The 27,822-nt window shown below is 33.6% G+C and overlaps 1 protein-coding gene across 7 annotated transcripts in view; it reads left to right on the top strand.

Moving 5' to 3' along the window:
- Ralgapa1 (Ral GTPase activating protein catalytic subunit alpha 1) overlaps window positions 1-27,822 on the top strand; it is a 240,660-nt gene that overhangs the window by 113,012 nt on the left and 99,826 nt on the right. For all 7 annotated transcript variants that reach the window (XM_063246661.1, XM_013154645.3, XM_013154647.3 and 4 more), the window contains 9 exons: window positions 1,741-1,948; window positions 3,126-3,302; window positions 6,705-6,857; window positions 9,196-9,389; window positions 9,640-9,738; window positions 10,366-10,521; window positions 11,979-12,107; window positions 16,969-17,094; window positions 26,841-26,899. In XM_063246661.1, coding sequence (XP_063102731.1) covers window positions 1,741-1,948; window positions 3,126-3,302; window positions 6,705-6,857; window positions 9,196-9,389; window positions 9,640-9,738; window positions 10,366-10,521; window positions 11,979-12,107; window positions 16,969-17,094; window positions 26,841-26,899 — 1,301 coding nt within the window. The remainder of the gene's footprint in view (window positions 1-1,740; window positions 1,949-3,125; window positions 3,303-6,704; window positions 6,858-9,195; window positions 9,390-9,639; window positions 9,739-10,365; window positions 10,522-11,978; window positions 12,108-16,968; window positions 17,095-26,840; window positions 26,900-27,822) is intronic.

The raw sequence follows: 27,822 nt of genomic DNA, 5'->3' as shown, positions 1-27,822 counted from the left end.
GTAAGTTGTATTTTTACTTTACTTGGTTATAGAGAGAAAGGTTAAGAGAACTAAAAATATATATATACCTCTGTGTGTATATATATTTAATATACAATACAGGTGGAAATTTTTATTCAAAGCAGTCTTTCCCAATTTTTTGAATTAAAATCTTTTAAACTATATTTTATAATAATTTTAAACTTGAAACCTAAAACAAGCTTCTAGTTTTCAACAAAGAAAGATCACAGTATCTGTTTTCTCAAATAGATATGAGCCACACAGTACCTTCTTAGTTATCCCCAGCTTGGTCTCACCTTCATACCAGCTGTGAGCCCTCAGTAGTAAGATAACAGCAGAGGTCACCTCATGGTTTTGATAGCACAAATATTGTACTGTTTAATCATCCCAGATGACTTTGGAACAGATTTTAAAGTTTTCTTTATTTGGAACATTAAGATTGTGGCAAAACAAAAATAAGAGCTATTTCATGTTCAAATGAGAAGGGGAACTAGAAAGTGGGGAGGCTTAAGGAAGAAAGGGAAAAGGGATTTGGTCAGGGAATGAAAGGGGAAAATGGAAACAAAGATTTTGTAAATGGCTTAAAGGTTGGGGAAGGGAATGGGAAAACATTATATACAGGTACAACATATTATACAGGTACAAATTCCCCTGTGATGAATGTGATCATTATGCATGGAACATAAATAAAGTAACACAATAAACTTAAATAACATAAAATAGCTATTTTCTATTCCTAATGATGCTCAATTGTTAGGGAAGAGTAAATGTAGAATTGGTCGTTTTCTGTTGGGGTTTAAGTTGTCTATTTATATTTTTTTGTTGTAGTTTTTTTCTTGAATAGATGAAATGATTGTGAAATTATTATAAAAAGTCATCTTTGGAATCATACTTCCTTCTCTTCTATGATCTGTTTACATCTTTTTTTCCACTTATTTTGTTCTTTCTACTGTTTAGCTTCTAGTCATTGCATGGATCTTAATGAGTGTTTAGAACCTCAGGTCCAACAACATCCATTATTTTGGTCTTTAACCAGAACAGTCGTGGTTTAGGTACTAACCCATACCTTTAGATTGTTTGGTGAGTGTCTTTTACCCCCTCCTATTAAGTGTCCTAAATCTACTACTTTTTATAATGGATATATTAAAAATTAAAGGTTTCAGGTGCTCAGTAAAAATAGAAAAACAATTTTTGTAAATTTTGTATTTATTAGTACATGTTTGCAGTACGTAATGATTACATTCATCATGGAGAATTAGTACACGTACATAACATCTCAATTCTTTTTTTTTCCCTTTTTCTTCTCCCTTTAGAAAATTCTTTGCCAGGATCAGATTCATTTATTTAGTTTATAAGTCTTTATCAAGTTAATTATCATAAACACAGATTAACAGCCAGACTAATAGGCCAAAAACCAAAATATACATTTTCCTGTCCCTGTAGCAGAGTAGTACTCCATTTTATACAAATGCTGTATTTTTTTTATCCATTCATCTGTTGATGGACATACAGACTGCCTCCAACATTTAGCTATTATGAATTGTGCTGCTGTAACTTAAGTATGTATGTATCACTGTACTATGATATCTTTACTCTTTCAAAAAGATACTCAGAAGGGGAATAGCTGATTGAATGTAATTTCTGTTGTTAGGGGTTTTTTTTAGGAATCTCCATAACTGTTTTCCATAGTTCAAATTCTCTCTTCTTTTTTAATTGGTAAAATGTTTCTTGAATTTTTAGAATACGACAAGAAGAGGAAGTAGCCCAGGCAGCCTTGAAATTCCTAAAGACCTCCCTGATATTCTAAACAAGCAGAGCCAGATGCGCCCTATTGATGATCCAGGCGTGCCCTCCGAATGGACATCTCCTGCTAGTGCGGGGAGCAGTGATCTTATCAGCTCAGAGGATTCTTTCAGTGCTTTCCAGTATGATGGCCGAAAATTTGACAGCAAGTATCTCCTACTATTTAAGTAGCATGTTTTATATTGATTGTCTGTTCAAGACTAACTTGGAAGTTATGCAGCCATCACCTTTCTCTCCAGTGTTACTCAGACAGTGGTTCCTACATAATTTGATTTCACTTTTCAGTAAAATTCCAAAGGAAGTTTTAGGAAAGTACTTGTGGTTGAGACCATTGTATTTTGCCAAATTAGCACATCTAAGAAATACTGCCTTTTCATAAAATAAATTACATTTTTAGGATCAAAAAATGCTCAAAAGAAAATAATTTATTATGAATTTAGTACTAAAATAAAGGACGGTCTACAATTGTTTCATGCATATATTTGGGAACCGTTGATTAATTATGTTGAATACTGCAATACTCAGAACTTTTCTTAAATAAATTGTTCCAGGCTGGGAATTTAGCTCAGCGGCATAAGCGCCTGTCTTGCAAGCAGGCAGTCATGAGTTCAATCCCCAGTACGGATAAAAAGGAAAAAGACCAAAAAAAAAAAAAAAAATTGTTCCATGTTAAAATTACATCCATGGTATTACCTGGCACTTTATCATGACCACATGATCATTCTGCAGTAATTCTCTTATGCTTGGCAATTAATGAAAGGCCTCAAAATTTTAAAAAGAGTGAAAACCTTGGGAATCCAGTTTGTGAAGAGCTAGGAGATGTTTCCTTCCCTCATACATTGATTGATTTAAGGGAAATATTATTTTCACTGCATCATTTTTTGTGTATTCCTGAACTGGAAACTATAAAATATGTAAGCACTAGGGCTGGGGGTTTAGCTCAGCGGCATAAGCGCCTGCCTTGTAAGCAGGCAGTCGTGAGTTCGATTCCTGGTACCGATAAAAATGAAAAAAAGACAAAAAAAAAAAAAATATGTAAGCACTAAGTATATTACCAGCTGTCAGGAAACATGGATGAAATCAGTGGTGCTATCTCACATGTCTCTGTCTCTTCTTATTGTTGTTGATAAAACTATGGAAACCTTTAAAACATGTTTTTAATTATAATCTTCAAAATGTTAACATTGTTTACAGTTGCCTGAGGAAAAAAATAGATTTAGAGGAAATGTTAATGTTTACTTATTTTGTGGATTTAGCTGTATCTTATATAAATATGTTTGTTTTATACCTGGGACTCATACTGACATTTCTTCTTTCTGTAGACTTTGGCTTTGGAGCTGACACTGGAATTACGTCCTCTGCTGATGTCGAGTCAGGCTCTGGCCATCTTCAGAGTGCTGAGGAGCAAGAAGTGGCTAGTCTAACCACACTTCATATAGATTCTGAAACAAACAGTCTTAATCAGCAGGCTTTCTCTGCTGAAGTTGCAACAGTTACTGGTAAAGTTACTTGAGGGAAAATATTCCCTCAATTCAGTTTTTAAACTTTCAGAGAATCTAGTTACATTCTTAAGAAGTCTTACTTAAATATTATTTGTATTGCATGAAGTATTTTTTCCCTCTGCATTGTTAAAGATGAATAAAAACTTATTAAAATAAGGTAACTTCTTGGTAAGTCTATGTAACTTTCAGAGAGTCCTTTGAACTAATAATCACAAAATATTGCACATATATTAATGAGAGCATTTTTTGCAGTAATTGAGATTTAAAAGTTTAAAAATATAGCCCTGGAAAAAAGAATGATGAATCATATAGGATACAAATTCTCTATGATGAATATAATCATTATGTGTACCTGAAATGTACCAATAAACAATTACTTTTTAAAAGTAATTTTGCCAAAATATTTATTATAGTATTTATTAATGTCTAATGTCAGGCCTATTTGTTACATACTAATATCTTATTATTTATCCAAAAAATTATATTTTTCAGAAATTTTTACCAGTGGTCAAACCCAACTAGAATATAGCAAGTCAAATCTGAGAAAAAATTCAATCATGTTAAATGTGGTCACGTTATTTGTAGGGTTAGTGCAGGGATCAAACTAATTCTGAGCACATCATGAAGACCATCAAGATCCTCAAGACCATAGATGTTGATGATTCCATTTTATGATTCCCTACTCAGTCTGGTTTCAGCTATAATTTAATGCTCCTTGCTAAGCAATTATCTATTAAGTAGCAGTGGAGTGATTTATGCATGTTGTAGTTAGCTGGAACTGGACTGTATTTCGGAATTAGACATTTCCTTAGCCAATTCAGAGGGATGAAATTGGTCTAGGGGAATGCTAGATAAGCAGGAACTTTGTATTTTCACATCCTGCCCTGTCTTCTGTCAGGGTGTAGAACTTTATATGCCCAGTTGTATAATAGGGCTTGAGTGAAAGGAGCTGCTTTGCTTAGATGCACTGTACCATCAATATAGAGTTTAAATTACTCAAAGAAAAGTAAGAAATTTCTTGTTTTATAATAAACAGTTTTTACTGTCACTGTATTTGCTTGGTTGTTTTTGTGATACTGGGGCTTGAACTTAGAACCTTGTACTTGCTATACTCTACCACTGAGCTATATCCTGTGCCCTTGTCACTGTTCTTTAAGAATGTAAATGAAGTTACGCAACATTACTGGCAATCAGAGACTTCAAATTAAAGCCATAGTGAGCTGTTTCTACATACATATTAAAACAATTCAAATTAAAAACAGTTAGCATGGCACAAGTGCCTGCCTCGCAAGCATGAAGTCATGAGATCAATCACCTGTACCACAAAAACAAAAATCAAAAACAATGTTTAGCAGCCTGTAATCCCAGCACTCAGGAGGCTGAGGCAGGAGGATCAAGGTGGATTCAAGGTCAGCCTGCACTTCGTGCTGAGACTCTGTCTCAAAAACAAAAATAAACAAAAACATTTAGTAGAATAAGCATTAAAATGGATGTGGAGCAATCAAAAGTCTTCATGTATTGCTGCCAGAAATGCAGAACTGTACAGCCACCATTCCTGTACAAATACCATGGACAGTATATGTGAAAGTTTATGGCAGCTTATTCATAGTAGCTAAAAACTGAAAGTATACTAGGTGTGGTGGTACACACCTGGAGCAGAAGATCACAAGTTTGAACCCAACCTGGGCAGTTTAGAAAACTTAGGAAGACTCTTTTCTGAAACTAAAAACAAAACAAAGATGGAGTGGGGGGTTAGGATGTAACTCAATACAAAGACTCTGGCTTCCTTCACTGGTACCATCAAAAATATAAAAGAAAGAAAAAAATCTTTAAAAATGAAAACAAATGTCAATGACCTGATGAGTGGATATACAAAGTATAATATATTCATTGAATACTCACTGGAATAATGTTCAGCAAGAGAAAGAATTAAATATTAATATAAGTAGGAGCATACCCAGTTCTCAAAAATTATATACAAAAAACTTACCATAACTATATACATGAAATTCCGGAGAAGATAAAACTATAGTGACAAAGCAGATGAACGTTTACTTGGGACAAGGAAATCTGAAGATGGGCACTAAAGAGTTTTTTATGATAATGGAACTTATATTTTAATTATAGTATTGGTTACAAAACTGTGCAAGTGTCAAGTATATGTGACTTCTTAAAAAGGGATGAATTAAGAAAAATGTAAGATTTTATGTTCTAGTGTAATATAGATTATTTGGTTTGATTTGGTTTGGTTTTTGAGACCAGATCCCACTGTATCCCAGGCTGGTTTTAAATGTGCAGCAATCCTCTGCTTTAGTCACCTGAGTGCTGGGATTAAGGGCATGTGCCACCACACCTGGAAAACACAAATTTTATTATCATCAAAACCCTGAAAGTTTTGGCTGTCTAGAGATATTAGTGAACCTTGAAAAGGGCGGAGTTTTGAAGTAGGAAGAATAAAATGCCTCCGAAATTTTTTCACTGATTTAAAGACCCTTTCTATAACTCTTCCAGCTGCATATTTATCCCATGATATGTGTCTCTATCTTAATCTAGGCACTGTGGGAGGAAAAGCATACAGTAAAGGCCAAAAGTATAATGCATTCTAATAAATACAAGTACCTGTATGTCTAGAATATAAAAGTTACAGGTAGATTGAGAGAGATAAGAAAGATGCAGAGGTTTGAAACAGTACTAAGAAGTTTGGGGCTTATGCTGAGGCCAGTGAGAAGTCTTGAATGATTTTAAATGGGGAAGTGACATGATCACATTGGATTTTTTAGATTTTTACTATATCTTGGAGATTAGGTTGAAAGGCAAAAGTAGAGACAAGAAAAGACTGAGGACTACATGAACCAAGTTAGCAGTGACAGGCCCATAGAAATCAGCAGGGACTCAACAGTTGCTTCGAGCTTGAAGTAAGTAAAGTATAGTGGCAATGAATACCAGAGTTTCTATAGCTGGGAAGTAGATAGTCTTACTCTCACAGATGGTTCCTGTTACCTGATATGTCCCTTTCTGATTTCATACTAGTCCCATGGTAGATATTCAATCTCTAGATATAGGAGTTTGTACAATATTATTCTCTTGACCTCTTAGCCAGCTGATAACCTATTCTATCTTTTGATCTTCTTAGTCTATTTTGTGTGTGTGTGGTACTGGTAATTGAACTCATGACATTTGCACTCTGCTACATCCCCAGCCCTTTTAAAATTTTGAGATAGAGTCAGATTAAGGTGCCTAGGCTGGGCCTGAACTTTCAGCCCTTCTATCTCAGCCTCCCAGAATTCTGGAGTTATAGGCATTCACCATCATATTGACTTTGGTGTTCTTAAATATTATATTTTAGGATAGAATATTGAGTGTTCTCTTCATAGTAACTTTATGAAATTCTGTTTACAGGTTCAGAAAGTGCTTCCCCAGTTCATTCCACTCTGGGATCCAGGTCACAGACTCCTTCCCCTTCTACACTGAATATAGATCACATGGAACAGAAGGATCTACAACTTGATGAGAAACTCCACCACTCTGTTCTTCAGACACCAGATGATCTAGGCAATATTTAGAAATTAAATATTTGCTGTTTTCCTTTCAAAGCATTAGTGTTAGGGAATCTTAAATCCTTGAACTTTTCTGAGTGTTTGGGAAATTCGTTACTACTTTTTTTCTCCCTCTTAAAAATTTTTATGCTCAGATTTTATCATAGTTAATTGCAGTCTTAGAATTAGTGATTGTGTTAATTTTTGTGTTGTATAATGATTTCTCTGTATGCTATTTCCCAAAATAGAAAACACATAATTTGGCTATACTTGTTCTTAATATATTGGAAAACCTTCTGACTCAGAGGAGAAAGTACATAGTATTATTACTTGTTAATAGAGCTTCCAATGAAAACAGTTCATCAAATCATAATTTTTCATTGATTTTGATTTTGTAGATATAGCAACTAAATATAATTAAAATGGCAGTCCATATTTTTATTTTTGAGTAAATGTTTTAAAATTACTTGGGGAACTTCAGAAACCTCAAGTTAAAAAAAGTTACTTTTGCTAAATCCTGCATGATGTAACAAGCATCAGAGAGACACTTTGTGTAGTTGATATGATACAATAAATGACATAAAAAGCCAGTTTTCATTGCTAGTTTATTCTCTGACCAAAGAAGGAAATACAAAACTGTATAACTTCTGGAGTCTTTTAAAAGAGGCTTATTCATGAAGTTACATTTCAGTTACATGGCTCTAGTTTCCTTGTTTGTGGCTTCTGACTTGTTCTTTCTTTATTTGGTCTTCAAGTTTTGTTTTTTACTGTTTTCCTGCATTATTTGGGAAAAAACTTATAAAATAACACACAGGCAATAAAATGAATATTCATAAATTATTTACATAAATTCACCAGCTATTAATATTTTTCTTTATGTCTGTATCTACACATAGGCACATGCACACATGAATAACTGTCCTGTTTTATTTTCCCCCCTAAACCATTTAAAAGAGAATTACAAATATACTTCAGTATTCTTTGCAAAGAAAAACATGTTCATTTCCTGTATAACCACAATGTAGTGGTGTTGTTCATGATACTGAACATTAATATGTTACTATTATTTTCATCTAGGCATGTTTTCTCAGTTACCTTGGTAGTGTCCTTTATAGCTATACCATAGCAATTTAGTCCAGTATTTAATCAAGCACCCAGTAGTGTTGTTTGCCTTTTAATCCTTTAAATTTTGTTAGCTTTACTTTGGGAAGAATAAGAAACAAATCAATTGATTCATTTCTGTATTATAAAGGTACTGTGAACTATGCAGGCATTGCAGCAGTAGTTAGACTTAATTGTTTTCATTTCTTTTTAGTGGCTTTATATCAGAAGCTTATTTTTTTTTTTAATGGAGAAAGACTATTTAGTACCTTTTTCATAATATACCTAGCTATCTTACCTACTTTATGTTCAACAAAAAAACTTAAGCATTACAAATAAAAGATGTTCATATTCTAAGAATAAACTTACTGTAAATTACTCTTTGGGATATTATCAAATATGGAGAATCATGAGCCTCATGATTTGTTTTACAAAATATTTAGCTTCCAAAGTTCTTTGGATGGGCTTTTTTTTTCTATACATTGAATAAAGTAATATATTAAATACACTGAGTAGCATAATTGATTCATTTTTTAACCTGGAGGAAGACCTATAACAGGATCTAACTAAATCACTTTTTATAGGTGAAGAAGTATGGCCTTAGTAAGGTTATAAATAACTTAATATATAGTGGTAGAAATTAGTCTAGGAGAGGTTACCTGTATTTATTATAATTGGGCCAGTTTTAATAACTAAAAGAAATATTTTATTGTGTTTACATTTTAATAAAACTTCTTTTCGATGCCATCCTGATACCTCTTTTAATGCAAAATTGGCTTGGTTGTGAAATACATACATATATTTCTTTGGAAGCTTTAACCACAGAGATACAGGCTTGTGAAGACTTTACAGGAACTGTTTTCAGCCTGAGATTTTCTTTTGTTATGATGCTTCAATGTGAAGTTATAAATAATGCAATGCGATATAATTTGAAACTATTAGATAATAGTGAGCGCAAGTGCTTATAAAATTGATGTTTAAATCAAACACAAATTTGTCACCTAGTATCTACACAGTGGTAGTTGCATAATTTTCTCCTTAGGGAAATCTGGATAGAATACTATCGAATAAATAATTATTGCCATAATAGGGAATTACAAACTGGTGAGGTTCTGATCTCAGAAAAAATAAAACATATATAGTCACACTTTATTCACTTTTGTAGATACTTAACATTAATTTAGGTTGGCTTTTTGATTTCTGTGGTCAATTTTCTGAAACCTTACTGACAGTATTGTATTTTTTTCTTACAGAAATCAGTGAATTTCCATCCGAATGTTGCAGTGTGATGGCAGGGGGTACTCTCACTGGATGGCATGCTGATGTTGCTACTGTTATGTGGCGAAGAATGCTAGGCATTTTAGGAGATGTCAATGCTATTATGGATCCTGAAATACATGCTCAAGTTTTTGATTACCTCTGTGAACTTTGGCAGAATCTAGCCAAGGTAAAAGAGAAAATAAAGGAGATAGGAAAAAGAAAGAGTAAGTTTTAAGAAATGGAAGAAATGTTAAAGAACATTGTTATACGCTCTCCTCATTATAGCTATCTTGGTGCCCCACAGGACGAAGTTGCTTAACTGCAATTAAATAGGCGATTAGTGATAGAAAGTGGATTTAAATTTCAGTATAGAGTAAAGCAAACTGGAAGGGAAAACAGTTTTTATAGTTTTGTTACCTTTTATTTGAAAATTACAGATTAGAGACAACCTCGGCATTTCAACTGATAACCTGACCTCCCCTTCTCCTCCAGTTTTGATTCCTCCACTAAGAATTCTTACACCTTGGCTTTTTAAGGTAAGCTTAATACATAAAATATGTTTGAGTCTTTTAGTAAATAAGTCTTAAACATTTTGATAGAGATTTAAGCTATTATGTTTTCTAGAGTTCCTAGTTTTAAATATCTTTAGGAAGCCATTAGACATTGTATAGAGAGGAAAGTAGTCATGGGAAAGATTTTGTTTTGTTTTCTTTTGTTTTGTTTTGTTGTACCAGGAATCAGACTCAGGACGTTATACTTGCTGGGCAGGTGCTGTGCTGCTGAGTTATATCTCTGGCGAAATCATGGCAAAATTGCAGATATATAATTTTTATCTTTTATTTAATAGAGCAAAAGTGGAAACAAAGTGTGTCTGTATTGTACTTAAGTGAAAAATAAATTTCAAGTTGTATTGCAGAATATAATGTATACTTTTAAATTCTTCTAAATACGTGTACATTTTCCTCAATGAAACACTGTTATTTGCAGCTACATTATATCATTTGAATAATAACCATAATTTTAGTAGCTCTGACTTTTTAGTTCATTTAGGAAATTGAACTAACATAGAAATAAATGAAAGAGTAATAATGCTTGGTGTATTCAGTTAAGTATTTAACAGGTAACATTGTTTTTGAGTATTAAAGCTGATCTTTTAATTTTAGGCAACTATGTTGACTGATAAATATAAACAAGGTAAATTACATGCTTATAAACTTATTTGTAATACAATGAAAAGAAGACAAGATGTATCTCCAAATAGAGATTTTCTAACACATTTCTACAATATAATGCATTGTGGATTACTTCATATTGATCAGGTATATATACATGCCTTCTACAAGTTTTATCAGTTTATATTTGGTTCTCAATTCTGTTTAACTCTTGATTTTGACCTAAAATTAAATCTATTTGCCATATGTAGTAGTTTATATATAATTTTCTTCCATTTTATGACAGTATTCTTAAAACATGACTCAAAACAAGCTATTATAGCAATTATGGTATTGCCTTGAGTGTTCCTCCAGTTTAGTGTTATAACCAACCTGTTTGATTTAGAAGTGATTAAACCATCATTTACTTAGAGTGACATTATCTTTCTCTGATGGTCCATTGTACAAGTAGTAGACATTTTATAACTGATACTTGATAACTGATACTTGAGCCATATGAATTGTCTTGTCTGCATCACTCAGAGGTGTTTTCTCAACTGTAAGAAGCAAGTGCCTCATATTTTATTACTGCTTTGCTAGCACCATGTCAATTACATTGACTTGGCAATTGTATCATTTATAGTCGTTAAATATAACTCTAGAAAATTCAGAGTCTTGATCTGGTTGTCAAACTAAAAGGCATGAGAGATAATAAGTCAAAGTAATGTAAATGTTTTTATCCTAATGTAGTTAAACAACTCACAGGTCGTCTAAAGAGTACTAACTATTAAAATATGATAATTAGATTTCTTTCTAAAAAAATGAAAAACTTCTTGCATTCATCTAAAATAGTGTCCTAACCTTATAAAAATATCTCAGGTAAATTGACACTCTTAATTACTAGAAAAATACTTCATTTAAAATAAAACAGGCAGGTATAGTAGTGCATACCTGTAATCTTAGTATTCAGGAGCAAAGGCAGGTGATCGCCATGAGCTCAAGGCTACCTAAAATACACAGTAAGGTGAAGCCCAGCCTAACCTGCATAGCAAGTCCCTATCTTGAAAATCTCCCCCCAAAATAAATAAATTTTAAAAAGTAAATCCCGTACTACAACCAAATACTCTGTATCCTCATATTAAACAACAAAGACGTAGCAAATGAATAGTAGGTCTAGATTTCTGAGGCTAAATATCACTTAAAGACTTAAATTCATCTAAAAAAGTAAATGGCTACAACTGCTACATAGTACCTCCTGTGGAATTAGAGATGTGAGTTATTACCTGGAAACAACATGACAGTAGAAGTAGTTTCTTTGCATTAGAGTTTTATAACGTACACACCTTATATTTTTATCCCTGTGAAGTACAGCCTTCCTTACCCTCCAATATGGAAAGAAGTGCTATTACTTATATCAGTTAAATAAATGTGTTTTAGTTTTATTTTCTGTTAACAGAATATATTGCTAGTATGCGTTGTTTAGAAGAATTAAAATTAGTCTTTTTGATTACCAACAGGTATAACTGTTACTCTTAAATTTTCATCTGTTATCTATTCTAAGGATATTGATTAGCTGGTAACCAAGATTATACATGTGATATTCTGTCTCCCTTTCTTATTCTAAGGATATTGTTAATACAATCATCAAGCACTGCTCACCTCAGTTCTTTTCACTTGGTTTGCCTGGTGCTACAATGCTTATTATGGATTTTATTGTAGCAGCTGGTAGAGTGGCTTCTTCAGCTTTTCTCAATGTAAGTATTTGTTTCTTATTCTTCATATTAAACTTCAGTTAACATGAACTCAGCTAAGAAAGCAATAAGGAAAGAGCTGCTGTGGATAAAAATAAAACAAGCTGATATTATATGTTCCAAGTATAGTTGGAATTGATTGCTTCTTCCATATTAAAAGATGTAAAGAAGAAATTTTGAAGTATGAGAAATCACTAAAATTAGTTGATGAATTGATTCAAGAGCTGTAAAAATATCTGATAACCATAACTAGATTTAACATTAAAGGAATGTAAAGGAATGGGGGAAAAAAGTGAAGAAAAGGCAGTGGACTAATAGAAAAAAGGAAAAGAAACAGAGTGTAATCACTGCAGTGTGTATGTATATCAGATCACGTGTGGCTCAATTTTTGACAGTTTCATTCTTTATTTGACAGTTAAATATTTTTGAGTGGAGAAATAAAACAGCAGTGATGAAATAATTCAGAAATTTAACCTTAAACTCTACATCTGCATTTGAAGATTTTTTTATTCTTGCAGTCGTGGAACTGTGAGATAATGTCGAGTAAATCAGTATAGCTGGAAAGTGTCTATATATAAGTGGCAAAAGTGAGCTGGAGAGAAAAGTTTTAGCTGTGAATATAGTGCTGAAAAGGTTAAATTTTTATCAGGAGGAATAACTATTGACAGATTTTAAGCATGGAATGACGTGATTAAATTTATATTTTGGAAAGATTACTCTGGAGTACATTATAAGTGCAAAATAACAATTAACTGAAAGTCTACTGAAAAAGAGTATATGAAAGAAAAAGAAATACTTGCCTGATACTTTAAAATTTGCAGAACAGTATAATGTAGACTATTTCATTTGTAAGCTATGAAAGACCAGGACTGAATGATACAGAATTCTCTTTGTAGCCTGGTAAAGCATCTACTAGACATATACAAGGAGATATAAAGAGAATAACTGTATATAAAAGTCAAGAGCAGCTGGTGGTGTACCATCTGTAATCCCAGCATTTGGGAGACTGAGACAGGGAGGATCACTGCAAGTTTGAGGCCAGACTGGGCTACACAGTGAGTTCAAGGCCAGCATGAACTGAAAAGTGAGACCCAGACTAAAAAACATTAATGCCAAGAGCACACAGGAGATGTTTCCTTATATGTGTTACTTAAAACCATGGCACTAAGTGCAGCCACCTAGAAGAAAAGTACAAATCCAGAAGAGAAAACCTGTACTTACAGTTGGTTATAAAATTGTGATTCTCGGGGCTGGGGATTTAGCTCAACGGCATAAGCGCCTGCCTTGCAAGCAGCCAGTCGTGAGTTCGATCCCTGGTACCGATAAAAACGAAAAAGACCAAAAAAAAAAAAATTGTGATTCTCCGGTTTTCAGAGAATATTACTCATGTCTTTTTTTTTTAAATTGGTACCAGGGATCAAACTCTCGACCACGCGTTTGCAAGGCAGGCGCTTATGCCACTACTAAATCCCCAGCCTCTATTAATCATGTCTTAACTCATCTTGTTATCTCCCTGTCTAGCAAAAGCTAAAGCTTAGTAGGTATTTGTTGATCAAATGAGTATTAGTAGGAGCACTCAGTATGTGCTCAACATTGTGCTGAGCCCTTTTTCAGTTTTTTTTTCTGGTTATCAGGAATCGAAGTCAGAACCTTGCACTTGCCAGGTAGACACTTGTGCCACTGGGCTATATCCCCAGTCCCCTTTTTCCGTTATTAATTTTTTTCTCCCCTTATGTACAAAGTGTTTCTGTACTGGTCGTTTTCTTTAGTGAGTCCCTGAGACTGGATACCTTACAAAGAAATAGGTTTATGCAGTTCATTTTGGAGCTCTCAAGTGTAGCTCTGGCAAGGACTCCCTTGATGTATCACATTAGTGTGGATTGGATCAGAGTGGGAACACACGCAAGAGGGAGATCACAGGGCAAGGCAGGAAGCTAAAGCAAGAGAAAGCAGGGCTGCACTTTTTAACAATTCACTCTTGTGAGGACAAAATCGGGGACCCATAAGAGCTACATTAATCTCTTCCATTGGCCTGCCTCCCACTGTGCCCCTCCTCTTAAAGGTCACACTCTCTGATTGTCACTACACTGAGGATCAAACTTCTAACACATGAACCTTTGGGGGACAAACCACATCTAAAGCACAACAATTCCTTTGGGTAGAATACAGATGGCATGTGAAATAAATCAGATAGACTTTGTGCTCACAAAAGGAAATAAACTGTCTGCTACTAGGGAGGTCAGAAAATACATTAAAGTTTGAAGAAGAAGAGGGTAGCATAATAGTTAAAAGCATGGAGTTTAGAGCCAGTCAGGGAAATCCCAGCTCTGTTACTTAATAGCTGTGTAACTCTGGGCAAGTTGTTTAGCTTCTCTGTGTCTCTGTTTCTTAAAATAAAAGTATTCTGCCCTGTAGGATTATTTTATAAGGACCACGTGGAACATAATATGCATTGTATGTGAAATGTATAATAATTTTTTAAAGTTACTTGAATTTGTTTATGGATTTGAAAGTTTCACTGAAAAAAATACATGAATAAGATCCCTGAAAGATTAATAATTATATGTAGAACTAAGTAATGCTGTTCCAGGTGGACATAAACAGGCACAAGTAAAATGCATTCCTTTTTCCTTTTTATCGGTACCAGGGATCGAACTCACAACTGCCTGCTTGCAAGGCAGGCACTTATGCCACTGAGCTAAATCCCCAGCCCCTAGTAAAATGCATTCCGATAATGACAAATAATTTCTTTTGTTTAGAGGTTAGTTGATCTGTAAGAGTATAGTGGACTGGAAAAGTAGAAAGATACTTTAGATCCTTGTTACCCAAAGTATGATCTGCACACCAAATATTTTTGGTGTGATCTGGATACTTTTTAGCAATGCAGCTAACCTACTGAATCAGACTGCATTTTAATTAGATCACAAAAGGTTGATAAAAATCATTGGTAAAAGTTTGAGAAGCACTGCTATAGACTATATTTTAGAAGGTCTTGAATGCCATGAACTAGGTTACGAAGCTATTTTAGCCATACATTTAAATGTTTTAAGGTGGGGAGATAGGTGAATGAACCTGTGCCTTGAGAATATTTAAGAAATACATTAATCTAAGTATAGAGTATATGGAAGAAAAGCAGGACAGTAGTTCCACCGTCATTATTCCAATCCATTCCATTTTCTTTCTTTCTTTCTTTCTTTCTTTCTTTCTGTCTGTCTGTCTGTCTGTCTTTCTTTCTGTCTTTCTGCCTGTCTGTCTTTCTTTCTGTCTTTCTGTCTTTCTTTCTGTCTGTCTTTCTTTCTTTTCTTTTCTTTCTCTTTCTTTTCTTTTCTTTTCTTTTCTTCTCTTTCTTTCGTACCAGGATCGAACTCATGACCTTGCACTTGCCAGGCAGGCACTTTTGCCACTGAGCTAAGTCCCCAGCCCCTGCACTATCATTATTGTATTGTCAGTATACTCAGATTATTACTCTCTTAGATACCGGCAAAAGTCAGAAGAGCTTCCTAGGTTCAATCCCAATTCTGCAAAAGTTAGGGAGAAGGGAGAAAGAAAAATCATTTTTAGAGATTGATTCTTGGTTTGTGTGAAAGAATTATTACATGTCTAATAGATTGATTTCAGCATTTTTATTAAGTATTGTTAAACATATAAATCAGTAATTTTTAGGTATTTTAATAAAACAATGCCGTGGTAGTTAGATGTTGGTGTTTGGTGGGCATTTAAGAAAGTAGAAGAGGAAAAAAAAGTGTTAAGTATTGATACTTTCAAAATAATTAATATAACCCAAGAAAAAAAGATGAAAAGTTATTTTGATCTACAGTCAAGGCATAAATTCTAATGTTAACTGTATTTCATAGTGTTACTGGGTACTTATAAAAGTGGCTCACCAAATAAATGTTACCAGGTTTTAGGTTGTTCACCTCTCCTTCTGGAGTTGGATTCCAGGTTCTTCTCCTCTCAAACGAAGAGTTGAACAAAATGAGCAAAAGACAGTGACAAAGTTTATTTGAAAAAGTAAAAAGTGGCGAGTGAGGGAGTAACTGGCTCTACATACAGAGCAAGTTTGGGCCGAGTAGAAGAAGAAAAAACAAGATGACATCTTGGAACATGCAGGGCAGGCTGTCACGAGGAAAGCTGCAATAGTGAGCTTTCTATGGAATCTGTGTCCTTTTATGTCATCCACATCTGGAGGGAACCTCCTGAAACTTCTCTATACTGGTCCTGAGAGATGTTGGTATCCCAACCTCTCTAACCCATGCCCTGTCTCCTATCTTAGTATATACAGTGCTTTTCTCATGTATGATGTAAAAACCATCTGGAATATTGTTTCTTGAAAATATAGTTAACATTTTCATCTTTTTTTCATCCTTAGGTAGTAATAAATAAAATGTAGTGATACTAAATCATTAGCTTGTTGTGTAAATTATCTTTAAAATTATTTAAGCCAAGCACCATGATACATACCTGTAATTCTCACCCTCAGGAGACTAAGGCAAGAGGATTGCCACAAGTTTTAGGCTATTCTTGGCTACACAGTTCAAGGCTAACAAAGATGACATAGTGAGACTTGTCTCAAAAAAAAAAGGAGAGACCGAAAAAAAAATGTATTTATAATATATTATTCCTTTCCATTAGAGTAAATGCATGTTGGAAACTAAGTCATATCCTATGTACAGTCTCATTAACTGTGGCTGATTTCTGCTCATTATCTGCTTTTGAGGATAATTCTGCTATTTGTCCATTCTATTTACTGAGAATAACAGTATTTTACATAGAAAGTATGGATGGAAGCCTAAAGCATTTTGTATATCCTTTTTCCATTTGGAGTTAAATATATTTTAAAGATGTTTTAAAATTTAATATATAGGCACCAAGAGTAGAAGCACAAGTTCTTCTGGGATCTTTGGTTTGCTTTCCCAACTTATATTGTGAACTGCCTGCACTCCATCCCAACATTCCTGATATTGCCGTGTCTCAATTTACAGATGTTAAGGTAAGAAAACATATGCTAGTTTTTAGCATTTAAGTGATTTTATAAGCCTAAAATATAAGTGATTGCATTTGTATTCTTTCCTTTCGAAATCTGCTTGGTTGTTAAAGAACATTAACTAATCATATCCTCTAGATAAGGAATGTCGATTAGAAATTGTCTTTTTTGTGTGTATTTAAACTGCTTCTCACTGTTTAACCTAGTCATGTGTTCATCACTTTGATTTCTTCACTTACTAAGCATTTGTTGAAATATCCAATGAGGTAGACACAGTACTGCCAATGTAAGGCATACAAACTGAACTAAACCTGCATTTGACTTCTTTTCCCAATTTCTTAGCATGTTATATCAATAAAGTAATGGAAATTTCTGTATTACTTATGAAACTTTGAAGTTAAGTGCAATGTCATGTACCTGAAGCATTAAAGGGGTGGAATAATAGATGGTGTAAAATTAACAGTGACTATACAGTTGTTACTGCCCTGATCCTAGATATTAATCCTAAAAGAAAGGTGAAAATGTCCTGGTAGGAGCATTTGTGCCAAATGACCCTGACTGTGTATAAGCCTTTTAAATAATTTCAGCCAGAAGACTGTTAACAAGTTGTTTTGTGCCTCTGCAGAGGAGATAAGTGTGGCATGATCTGCATCCCTAGCTATCTGGATAGTTGTGCCTGTCACTGTAATTAACGGATAGTCTTTTGACCTAACCTGTTCTTTAGAATGAGAAGAAAAGTTGAAAAGAAAAATTATAGCCCTGAGGGAAAATGCTGATGATTTTTTGATTTTATTTTAAAGAGGATAAAATTAAACAGAACAAAACAGATCATGAAAAAACAATGTAAAAGGCACAGATTTCAAAGCAAGACAACTGGAGATCTTCACTGTCTTATCATGTTGTCTCTTGTTTTCTTCCAAATAGTTGTCCATATTTTCACATACAGTGAATTCATACAGAACAAAATAGTGTAAAACTGATCAGAACAGGATGATGAAGGCATTTTAGGTCTTCAAGACCAGACAATAGGGAATGGCTGCCATAATGTCTCTCATTCTCTTCAAAATAGCTATCAATTCCTTCATGTACGTTGAAATTTTAAAAAACAAAACAGATTAAAATCACTCTGAAAAAAGAATAATAGTATTACAGGATTTCACATCATAACTCTCAGGAATCAACACTGGGTACCCTTAGTGTCTCTTTTTCTTCAAAGTAGCTGTTCATTTCATCGTGCATTACATAATCAAGTCTCATAAACTGTTGAGAAATTCTACGCATGCATGAGTCTCTACATGTATACCTATCCTTTCTGTATTAGAGGGAAAAACAAAACAAAACAAGACAAAACAAAATGAATTCTAGAAAAACATAAAATGAAAAAGACATATAAACAACAATAGCAAAGAGCCCAGAACACTGACAATATATGCCTTCAAAACAAGGTGGTATGAGCATAACTAGGGTTGTTATTTTACATAATGATCTTCAAGGGTTCTTCAGATCACCATACAATAATATGCACAATTGTTCCAATCCTACGAATGTTAGCTATTTTGTTCCAAAAACTTAACAGAATTTGTAGCATAATCATCTTAGCTATCCTAAGTGCGTTTATGTAATTTTAGATATTTTTTCTTTTCCCTTCCTTTTTCTTTTTCATTTTCTCTGAGATACTATTTTTCCTTTTTAAGCAGATTCTTGTCTTTCACTGTATTTATTGAGTTTTTTTTATCTTATGTACTCTTACCATTTTTTATACTAGGGAGACTATATGGTATTTACACATGTGAGCTTAATTTTTATTTCACTTATGAATGTGCTCTCGAGTTGCATCCATTTACTTATAAACATCTCAGTGTGCATTCTTTATAGCAGAGTAAGTACTCCATTGTATAAAAATACCACAAGTTTTTTATCCATTCCTCAGTTGATGGGCATTTCGGTTGTTTCCAAGATGTGGCTATTATAAATTGTGCGACTATAAACATGGGTGCACATGTATCACTGTGGTATGATGTTTTCAGTTCTTCTGGGAATATGCCCATAAAGTGGAATAGCTGGATCAAATGGGACTTCCAATCTCAGCTTTTTGCTGAATCTCCAGACTGACCTCCACAGTGGTTGCACCAATCTACACTCCCACCAGCAGTGCACAAGAGTTCCTTTTTTCTGCAGCTGCTTTAGCATTTGTTGTTGGTAGTTTTCTTGATCCTGGCGTGACATGGAACCTCAGCGTTGTTTTAATTTGCATTTCTCTAATGATCAATGATGCTGACCATTTTTTTTTATGTATTTATTTGCCATTTGTGTTTCTTTATTTGAGAACTGTGTATTCATCTCAGATGCCCATTTTTGGAATGGGTTTTTGAATTTGGGGGATCTGATTGTTTAAAACATTTTTTATGTAATCTGGACAGAAGTCCTTTGTCTGAGGGACGTTCACTAATATTTTTTCCCAATTTGTGGGTTTTATTTTCACTGTGCTGGAGATTTCTTTCAACATGCAAAAATTTTTTAATAGGATGCAATCCTAGTTATTGATTCTGTGAAATATTTCATATGTGTTTGATCCTTGTTAATGAATTCTCTACCTACCCCCATGTCTTCAAGATTTCTATCTACTTTGTCTTGCAACAAATTTAGTGTTTCTGTTTTAATATTTAGATCTTTGATCCATTTAGACTTTAGTTTAGTACACAGTGATAGGCATGGGTCTAGTTTTAGTTTTTGGCATATGGAAAGCCAATTTTTCCAGCACCGTTTATTGAAGAGACTATCTTCCAGTGGCCGTCTTTGGCCCTTTATCAAAGGTAAGGTGGCTGAGTGTGTTTGCAGTTACTGTTGTATCTTCTAATCTATTCCACTGTCAGGTTTGTTTTTATTCCAGTACCATGCTGATTTTATTACAGAAGCTTTGTAGTATAACTTTAAATCAGAGATTGTGATACCTCCTGCCTTGCCTTTCTTGCACAAAATTGCCTTTGCTATTCTGGGTCTCTTTTGGTTCCAGGTGAATTTTAGGAGTGATCCCTCTAGATTTCTAGGTATGATAAGGATATTTTGATTAGGATTGTATTAAATGTATATAACAATTTTGGGAGAATGGCCATTTTCACAGTGTTTGTTCTTCCTATCCATGAACAAGGGATGTCTTTCCATTCTCTTCGATTTTTTTCAGGGTATTATAATTTTCCCTGAATAGATCTTTTGCTTCTTTTGTTAGATTAATTCCTAAGTATTTCATTTTATTGGATGCTATTATAAAGGGGGTGGCTTCTTTTATTTCTCTCTCAGTGGTTTTGTTATTGGTGTACAGGAATGCTATTGATTTTTGAGTGCTGACTCTGTATCCAGCTACATTACTGAATTTATTTATTATACAAAGGAGTCTTTTAATGGAGTTTTGGGGGTCTTCCATGTAGAGTATTCATGTCATCTGCAAATAATGATAATTTAACTTCTTTTCCTATCCATACTCCTTTTATTTCTCTCTCTTGTCTAATTACTCTGGCTAGTATTTCTAGCACTGTATTGAATAGGAGTGGTTATAATGGACATCCTTTCCTTGTTCCTGATTTTAGGGTAAAGGCTTTCGGTTTTTGACAGTTTAATATGATGCTGGTTGTTGGTTTGTCATAGGTGGCTTTTATCATATTGAGGTAAAGGCCATCTGTTCCAATTCTTTGTAACGTTTTTATCATGAACAAGTGTTGGTTGAACCTTATCAAAAGCTTTTTCTGCATCTGTAGAAATGATCATATGGTTCTTATTTTTAGCTCTATTGATATGGTGGATTACATTTATTGATTTGCATATATTAAACCATCCCTACATTCCTGGGATGAGTCTCACTTGGTCTTGGTGTAGAATCTTCTTGATGATTTGCTGCATTCTGTTTTCCAAAATTTTATTGAGAATTTTTGCATCTATGTTCATTAGGAAGATTGGTTTGTAGTTCTCTTTTGTAGTTGGGTCTTTCTCAGCTTTTGGTATTAGAGAAATGTTTGCTTCCAGAAATGAATTAGGGAGAATTGTTTCCCTTTCAATATCATTGAAAAGTTTGAGGAGTTGTTGGCATTAAGTGTTCTTTGAATTTCTTGTAAAATTCTGCATAAATCCATCTGGACCTGAGCTTTTCTTTGGTGGTAAGGATTTAATTAAATTTTCAATTTCATTAATTGAAATTGAGTTATTCAACAGTTTTACCTCTTCTTGACCCAGCTTTGGTAATTCATATGTTTCTAGGAATCTGTCTATTTATTTTGTGTTATCAAGCCTATGAGAGTAGAGGTTTTCAAAATAGGTACTGATGATCTGTATTTCCACAGAGTCTGTAGTGATTTCACCTTTTTCATTCCTTATTGCATGAATTTGAGTTTTTTCTTTCCTTTTTAAAATAAGATTGGCTAGAGGCCCATCAATTTTATTTATTCTTTCAAAGAACCAACACTTTGATTCATTGATTTTTTTTTTTTTTTGTATTGTCTTCTTAGTCTCTATTGCATTGATCTTTGCTCTGACCTTTATAATTTTCTCCCTTCTTTTGGCTTTGGGCTTGACTTGCTCTTCTTTTTCTAGATTTTTGAGGTGTAGCATCAGGTTGTTTATTTGTGTTCGCTCTGTTTTCCTGATATGGGAGTTCACCGCAATAAATTTTCCTCTGAGCACTGCTTTCATTGCATCCCACAGGTTTCTGTAAGATGTATTTGTATTTTCATTTGCCTAAAAATATTGTTTAATTTCTTCTTTAATTTCCTCTGTGACCCACTGATCGCTCAGGAGTGTATTATTCAATTTCCATGTGTTGGTGGGGTTTTTTCCGTTTCTTTTATCATTATTTCTAGTTTTATGGTGCTATGATCCAACAACATGCATGGGATAATTTCAGTTGTTTTGCATTTACTTAAGCATGTTCTGTGGGCTAGGATGTGGTCTATTTTAGAGAATGTTCCATGTGCTGCTAAGAAAAATGTATATTCTGATGTTGTTGGGTGGGACACTGTATACGTCTATTAAGTCCATTTGTTCACAGGTGTGATTTAGTTCTGTTATTTCTTTGCTGATTTTCTGTCTGGTTGATCTGCCCCTTGGTGTCAATGGTATGTTAAGGTCTCCTGCTATAATTGTGCTATTGCATATTTGATTCTTCATTTGTGTCAATACTTGTTTTGTATAAATACGTGCTCCCATATTTGGTGCATATATATTTAAGATTGTTATCTCTTCCCTTGAAGTTTTCCCCTAACTGGTATGTAGTGACTTTCTTTATCTCTTCAGATTATTCTTGGTTTGAAGTTCACGTTGTCTGCAAACAGAATAGCTACCCCTGATTTTTTTGGGTTCCTCTTGCATGGAGTATTATTTTCCATCCTTTGACTTTCAGTCTATGAGTTTCCCTTTGGGTTAGATGAGTTTCTTATAGACAGCATGTGGTTGGACGTTGTTTATTGATCCCCTCTGCCAGTCTGTTTCTTTTAATTGGTGAATTGAGGCCATTTAAATTAATGGTTATAACTGATATATATATATATATATATATATATATATATATATCTTGTTTTAGTTTTGACATGTTATCTTTCTGCTGTTGATTCTTTATCTTTCAATTGTTTGTTTGCCTTGCTTAGTGGTTTTTTCCTATGTCTGTCTAGAATGTCTTTCAGTATTGTTTGCAGGGTTGGTGTGGTGATCATGAAGTTCTTCAGCTGTTCTTTGTTGTGGAAGTAACTTATTTCTCCATCCATTTTGAAGGACAGCGTACATCATTCTGGGTTGGAAGTTGTTTTCCTTTAGGATTACGATGATTTTTTTTTGAACTTGCTTTCTCTAAAGTTTTTCAATCCAATCAATGTATGCCAAGTGGTACCATTTTTTTAGTATCCTTATTTCTTTTTGTAACATTGATCATACTTATAATTTTTTGTTCAGTGCCTAACTTCTGCTTTAGACAGATAACACCATGCTGTCCTATGTACTGCTATGTCTTCATACCCTAACAGCTTGTTTGGCAAATGATATATATTCAGAAATCTTTTGTTAAGTGAATGTGATTTCATAGATAAAATCATATGTGAAAATGAAGATTTGCAATGATATTTTAATAAAAACTATACTGATTTCCCTTTGTTCTTCATGAGCTTTGATTTATTTTTACAAGTTAATAAGGGCCAAGTATCATGGTAATTGTTTTAAGTTGCTCAGGCAGGTTTTTTTTTTTTTGTCTTTTTAGGTACCAGGGATCGAACTCACGACTGCCTGCTTGCAAGGCAGGCGCTTATGCCACTGAGCTAAATCCCCACCCCTAGGCAGTTTTGAGTTAATTAGGGATTAGCCTAGCCTATATGTTTGTATTTCTGTCTTTTGACTGATGTATAGGCAATAATGGTTAAAGTGATTTTTAAAAAAATAATACCAATTTTTGGGGGAGAAAAAAGCCTCTAAGATCAGAAATAAATTTTTAATGTTTCTGAAGAAAGCAAAATGCTGATACTGATGAAGAAAGCAAAAACCATTAACATTGTAATTGTTCTTAGTTAGAAAACGAATATTTAATGGAAAAGTTACAGAGCATTTTTGTTATATTTACATTTCATGTTTTTAATGAAGCCAGCTCTTTATTAAGTCATTTATGGCTTTTTGCCAAAGTGTTTGCTCACCACTGTTAATATTAGAACTTTTTTTTACCACCCCCCAAAAAAGCTCAAATCTATTAGTAGTCCTTCCTTTTTTCCTTTACTATAGTCTCTTGGCAGCTATATATTTGTGCTGTCTATAGAGTTGCCTAGCATATCACACGATCTTATATTTTCATTGTTTACAAATCTGCCTCCCTTCTTAAACTGTACATTTTTTTAAGGATAAGTACATGGCTTACCTATCTTCTTAATATCTGCAGTTGGCAGAGTCTATGACATAGAAAGTTCTTAAGCTTGAACAGTAGATATATTCTAGGTAACTTAATTGCTAGCCACTGCGCTAGGTGCTTAATTTATAAAGATAAATTGAAAACTGCTAAATGGCCAATAAATGCTTACTTAGTATAAGTATGGGTGATTTAAAAATCAGTAACCAATTCTTAGTTATGAAATCTAGTGTCATTCTTGTTCTGTTTGGCTACTATGGTATTTAACCTTTTTGATATTTCTGACCTTCCTAAATGTGGCTTATTTTAGATAGATTTGGGGTGGGAGTTACTGGAGATTGAACCCATAGTCTTACACATTCTAGGTAAATATGGTACCAGTGAGTTATCTTACACAGATCTATTTTTATTCACTTTTTATTTCTGTAAGTATTCTGATTCCTTAATAAACTAGGATGTTTTGTCTGCTAAACATATACTCACCTCGATATCCTGTAGTTGTATTTTCTGTTCTTTACCCTCTTGAACATTTTGTTTATTCAACTTAAATATCTAGAACTCTTCCCTAAATGCATGTATTATCATACTTTATAAATCATCAAAGAAGAGGCTGGCTTTTCTTTCAGCTTTGTTAAAGTAAAATTGACAAAATTATATACAAAAATATACTGATTATTTTTTGGCACTCAATCTGAAAGAGTGTGGAGAAAATGAGAGTGATGAGGAAACAGAGTAAGAGGTGAAGGCCTTTAATGAGTGGGCAAAGGAGAGGCTGTGGAGAAATGTAGAGGCTCGCTTGATAGACAAAGGGCTGGGAGGCTGCTTATGTTAACTCTCACTGTGATAGTGCTAAACTAGCAAGTGACAGTGAGCAGAAGTGACAGTGACATTTTTATCTAGGGATTAGAGTGCCTTTGGTGTGAGCAGGAAGGAAAGGCAGGAAATCTATTTTGGGTCTGGAGCACTGGAGAAAGAAGACTGATAAGGTGTCTTTTTATGGTCTCCTCACTATGTTGGACCTCCCATAATGATTAGTAAATTTATGTGACTAAAAACCTATTATATACAACATAGTGTTTCAATAATAATTTGTAGTAATTGTCAAGCTAAGTCATATACTCTTCAGTTTACACAAATTACCTTTTTTGGTAGATGATTAATGAGAATAAGAAAGATGTACTCTCTTAGCACTAGGATTTCAAGTATATGCTACAGTATTGTTAATTATGATGAGTATGTGGACACTTTATCCAGACTTTATCCAATCTGCATAGCTGAAACTTTGTACCCTTTCCTAACATTTCTCCTTTTCACCCAGCCCTTAACCCCTTACAATTACTATTATTAAGTCCACAGATAAGTGAGATTCATCAAAAACAATAATATATTTAGAAATAAATTTAACCAAAGAGGTGAAGACTACAAAACACTGATGAAAGAGATTCAAAATGATACAAATAAATGAAGTATTCTGTGTTCGTGGTCTGGAAGAATTAATATTGTTAAAATGTCCATCCTATCCAAAGCATTTTCACTTCTGGGTACATCAAAAGGAAATATGATCAGTCTGCCAAAAGATACATGTATTCCTATGTCCACCTCAGTATTATTCATATTAGGTAAGATATGAAAAAAAATTTAAATCTCCACCAAAAAATTTAAATCTCCACTAAATGTCATAAAGAAAATGTCTTATATTCACATATGCACACACACATACAAAATGAGAAATCATTCAGCCTTTAAAAAGATCTTATTCAGGCATAGTGGTGCACACTTGTAATCCCAGCACTATGGATCATATATTTTAGCCCAACCAGGGTAACTCAGTGACTTCGGGAGATTACTGTGCTCTGGGCAAGACTTCCACTGAAAGTGGCGAGTGGTCCTTGTGCTTGTACTGATGTAGAGAAAGCTTTCAGCTTTTTGCATTTGATTCTGATGTCAACTCTGGACTCTGTGGCCTTTGTTATGTTGAGAAACATTCCTTCCATATCTTAATTTTTTGAGAATTTTTATCCTGAAAGGATATTGTGTTTTCTAAACCTATTAAAATAACCAGACTTTTGTTCTTCATTCTGTTACATTTATTATGTATATTGAACCATCCTTGCATTTCACAAATAAATTCTGTATGATCATGGTATATGATCCTTTTCAGTGTGCTGGTTAAATTGGTTTGCCAGTATTTCACTGAAGATTTTTTGTATATATGTTCATCTAGATAGTAGCCTATAATTTTTTTATCTGAATTTGTTAAGAAATTGTGGCCTCATAAAATGAATTTAGAAACATATCTCTTCAGTTTTTGGGGAGAGTTTGACAAATGTTGGTGTTAATTTTTTTGTTTTAATCTTTTTCAGACAGTGTCTCACTACATACCATTCAGGCTGGCCTTGAGCTCTCTTTGCAGAATTCTCAGTGAATCTCCTGCCTCAGTCTCCCAAGTGCTAGGATTACAGGGATGTGCCACATGCCCTGCTAGTTATTCTTTAAATGTTTAATAGAATTTACCATTGACACCACCCAGGTCTGACTTCTAAATGCTATTCTCAGTTATCAAAGGATGTAGATATCTGTGAGCTATTCTGTTTTAATTAGCTGTCTTATAATGAGTCTTTACTATTCTTCTAATCCAGAACAAAAGATTATTTTTGAACCTATTTGGTAATAAATTTTACAAATTGTTATATTTATTTAGCTACTTTGACAAATAATTCAGATTCTTTACTGAATGTATATATGTGGAAACAGACTGTTTCACTTAAGTATTGGGCCTGTAATACTTGGCACAGTGACTACCCTGGAGTGGCCATCTTAATAAATGTTTGTTGAATTAGTAAAGAAAATCTTTCTCATTGCTATTAACTCTTTCCTTTTATTTTAGGAACTTATAATCAAAACTGTATTAAGCTCAGCAAGAGATGAGCCCTCTGGTCCTGCACGGTAAGTCACATATTTTAGATTTAATGTAACTATTCTGTGTTTGGAGTCTTATTTTGGAAGTTGATTAAATTATTATAGCACTCTAGGTTGTACACGTGAAAACCATCTTAAAACTATAAGTTTAAATTACTTGAATGATCAAATATTCTTATGAGTACATATTGTTTCATTAAAAAGACTTGTTACTTTTTTCATTACCCACTGTACCTTAAAAGTTTCTTTCATTTTACTTAAGTATATTTTGCCTCTATTCAGATATTTATCATTGTCTCTGTACAGTGTAGCAGGTGCTGAATGAGTGTGTGTTAAATTAAATTACAGTAAAATATTATTGTAGAAAGTAATGTAGCTAAGAAAAAAGTATATTTTAATTGATCATAATTGTAATAGAATACAAATAATAAGTTTTTTTAATTAATTAACTTTTTGTCTTTTTTTGTGAGAGGGTCCAAGGAATCGAACTCACAACCTCACACTTGGCAGGCAGGTGAAGTGCTGTTGAGTTATATCCCTGGCCCTTAGTAGTAAGATTTTTACACCTTTTTCCTCCTTTTTATGTTTTGAGAATTGAAGACTCACATTTTGTTTTAGTAAATAACCCCAAAATGATCAAGATATAAATGAGCAGGTTTTCTTCTCTTACCCAAAACATCAAATTCTTTTTTATATTTTTTGATGTTATTTTTAACAGTATAATATCAGCCTCAGCATTAGTCTGCTGCTATAGTACTCTTCGACCTCAGTGAAAAGTCCTGCTTACCAATCATGTACATGTTTATTAATCTGGAGTTCAAAAAGTACAAATACTAGCTTTTACTGTTTATACTGTAATTCTAGTTTAAACTTACTTTTTTCTGGCAAGTAAAAGTGCTGTAAAATGAACTGTTTAGTTACATGAGAACTCCAGTTTTTACTAATATAAT

This window comes from Cavia porcellus, unplaced genomic scaffold, assembly GCF_034190915.1.
Source record: "Cavia porcellus strain 051 isolate PalLab524CR breed Dunkin Hartley unplaced genomic scaffold, mCavPor4.1 scaffold_1, whole genome shotgun sequence".
In the NCBI taxonomy this organism is placed as follows: domain Eukaryota; kingdom Metazoa; phylum Chordata; class Mammalia; order Rodentia; family Caviidae; genus Cavia; species Cavia porcellus.
Note: the sequence above shows the minus strand (reverse complement) of the source record. Positions and strands in the feature narration are given on the sequence as shown.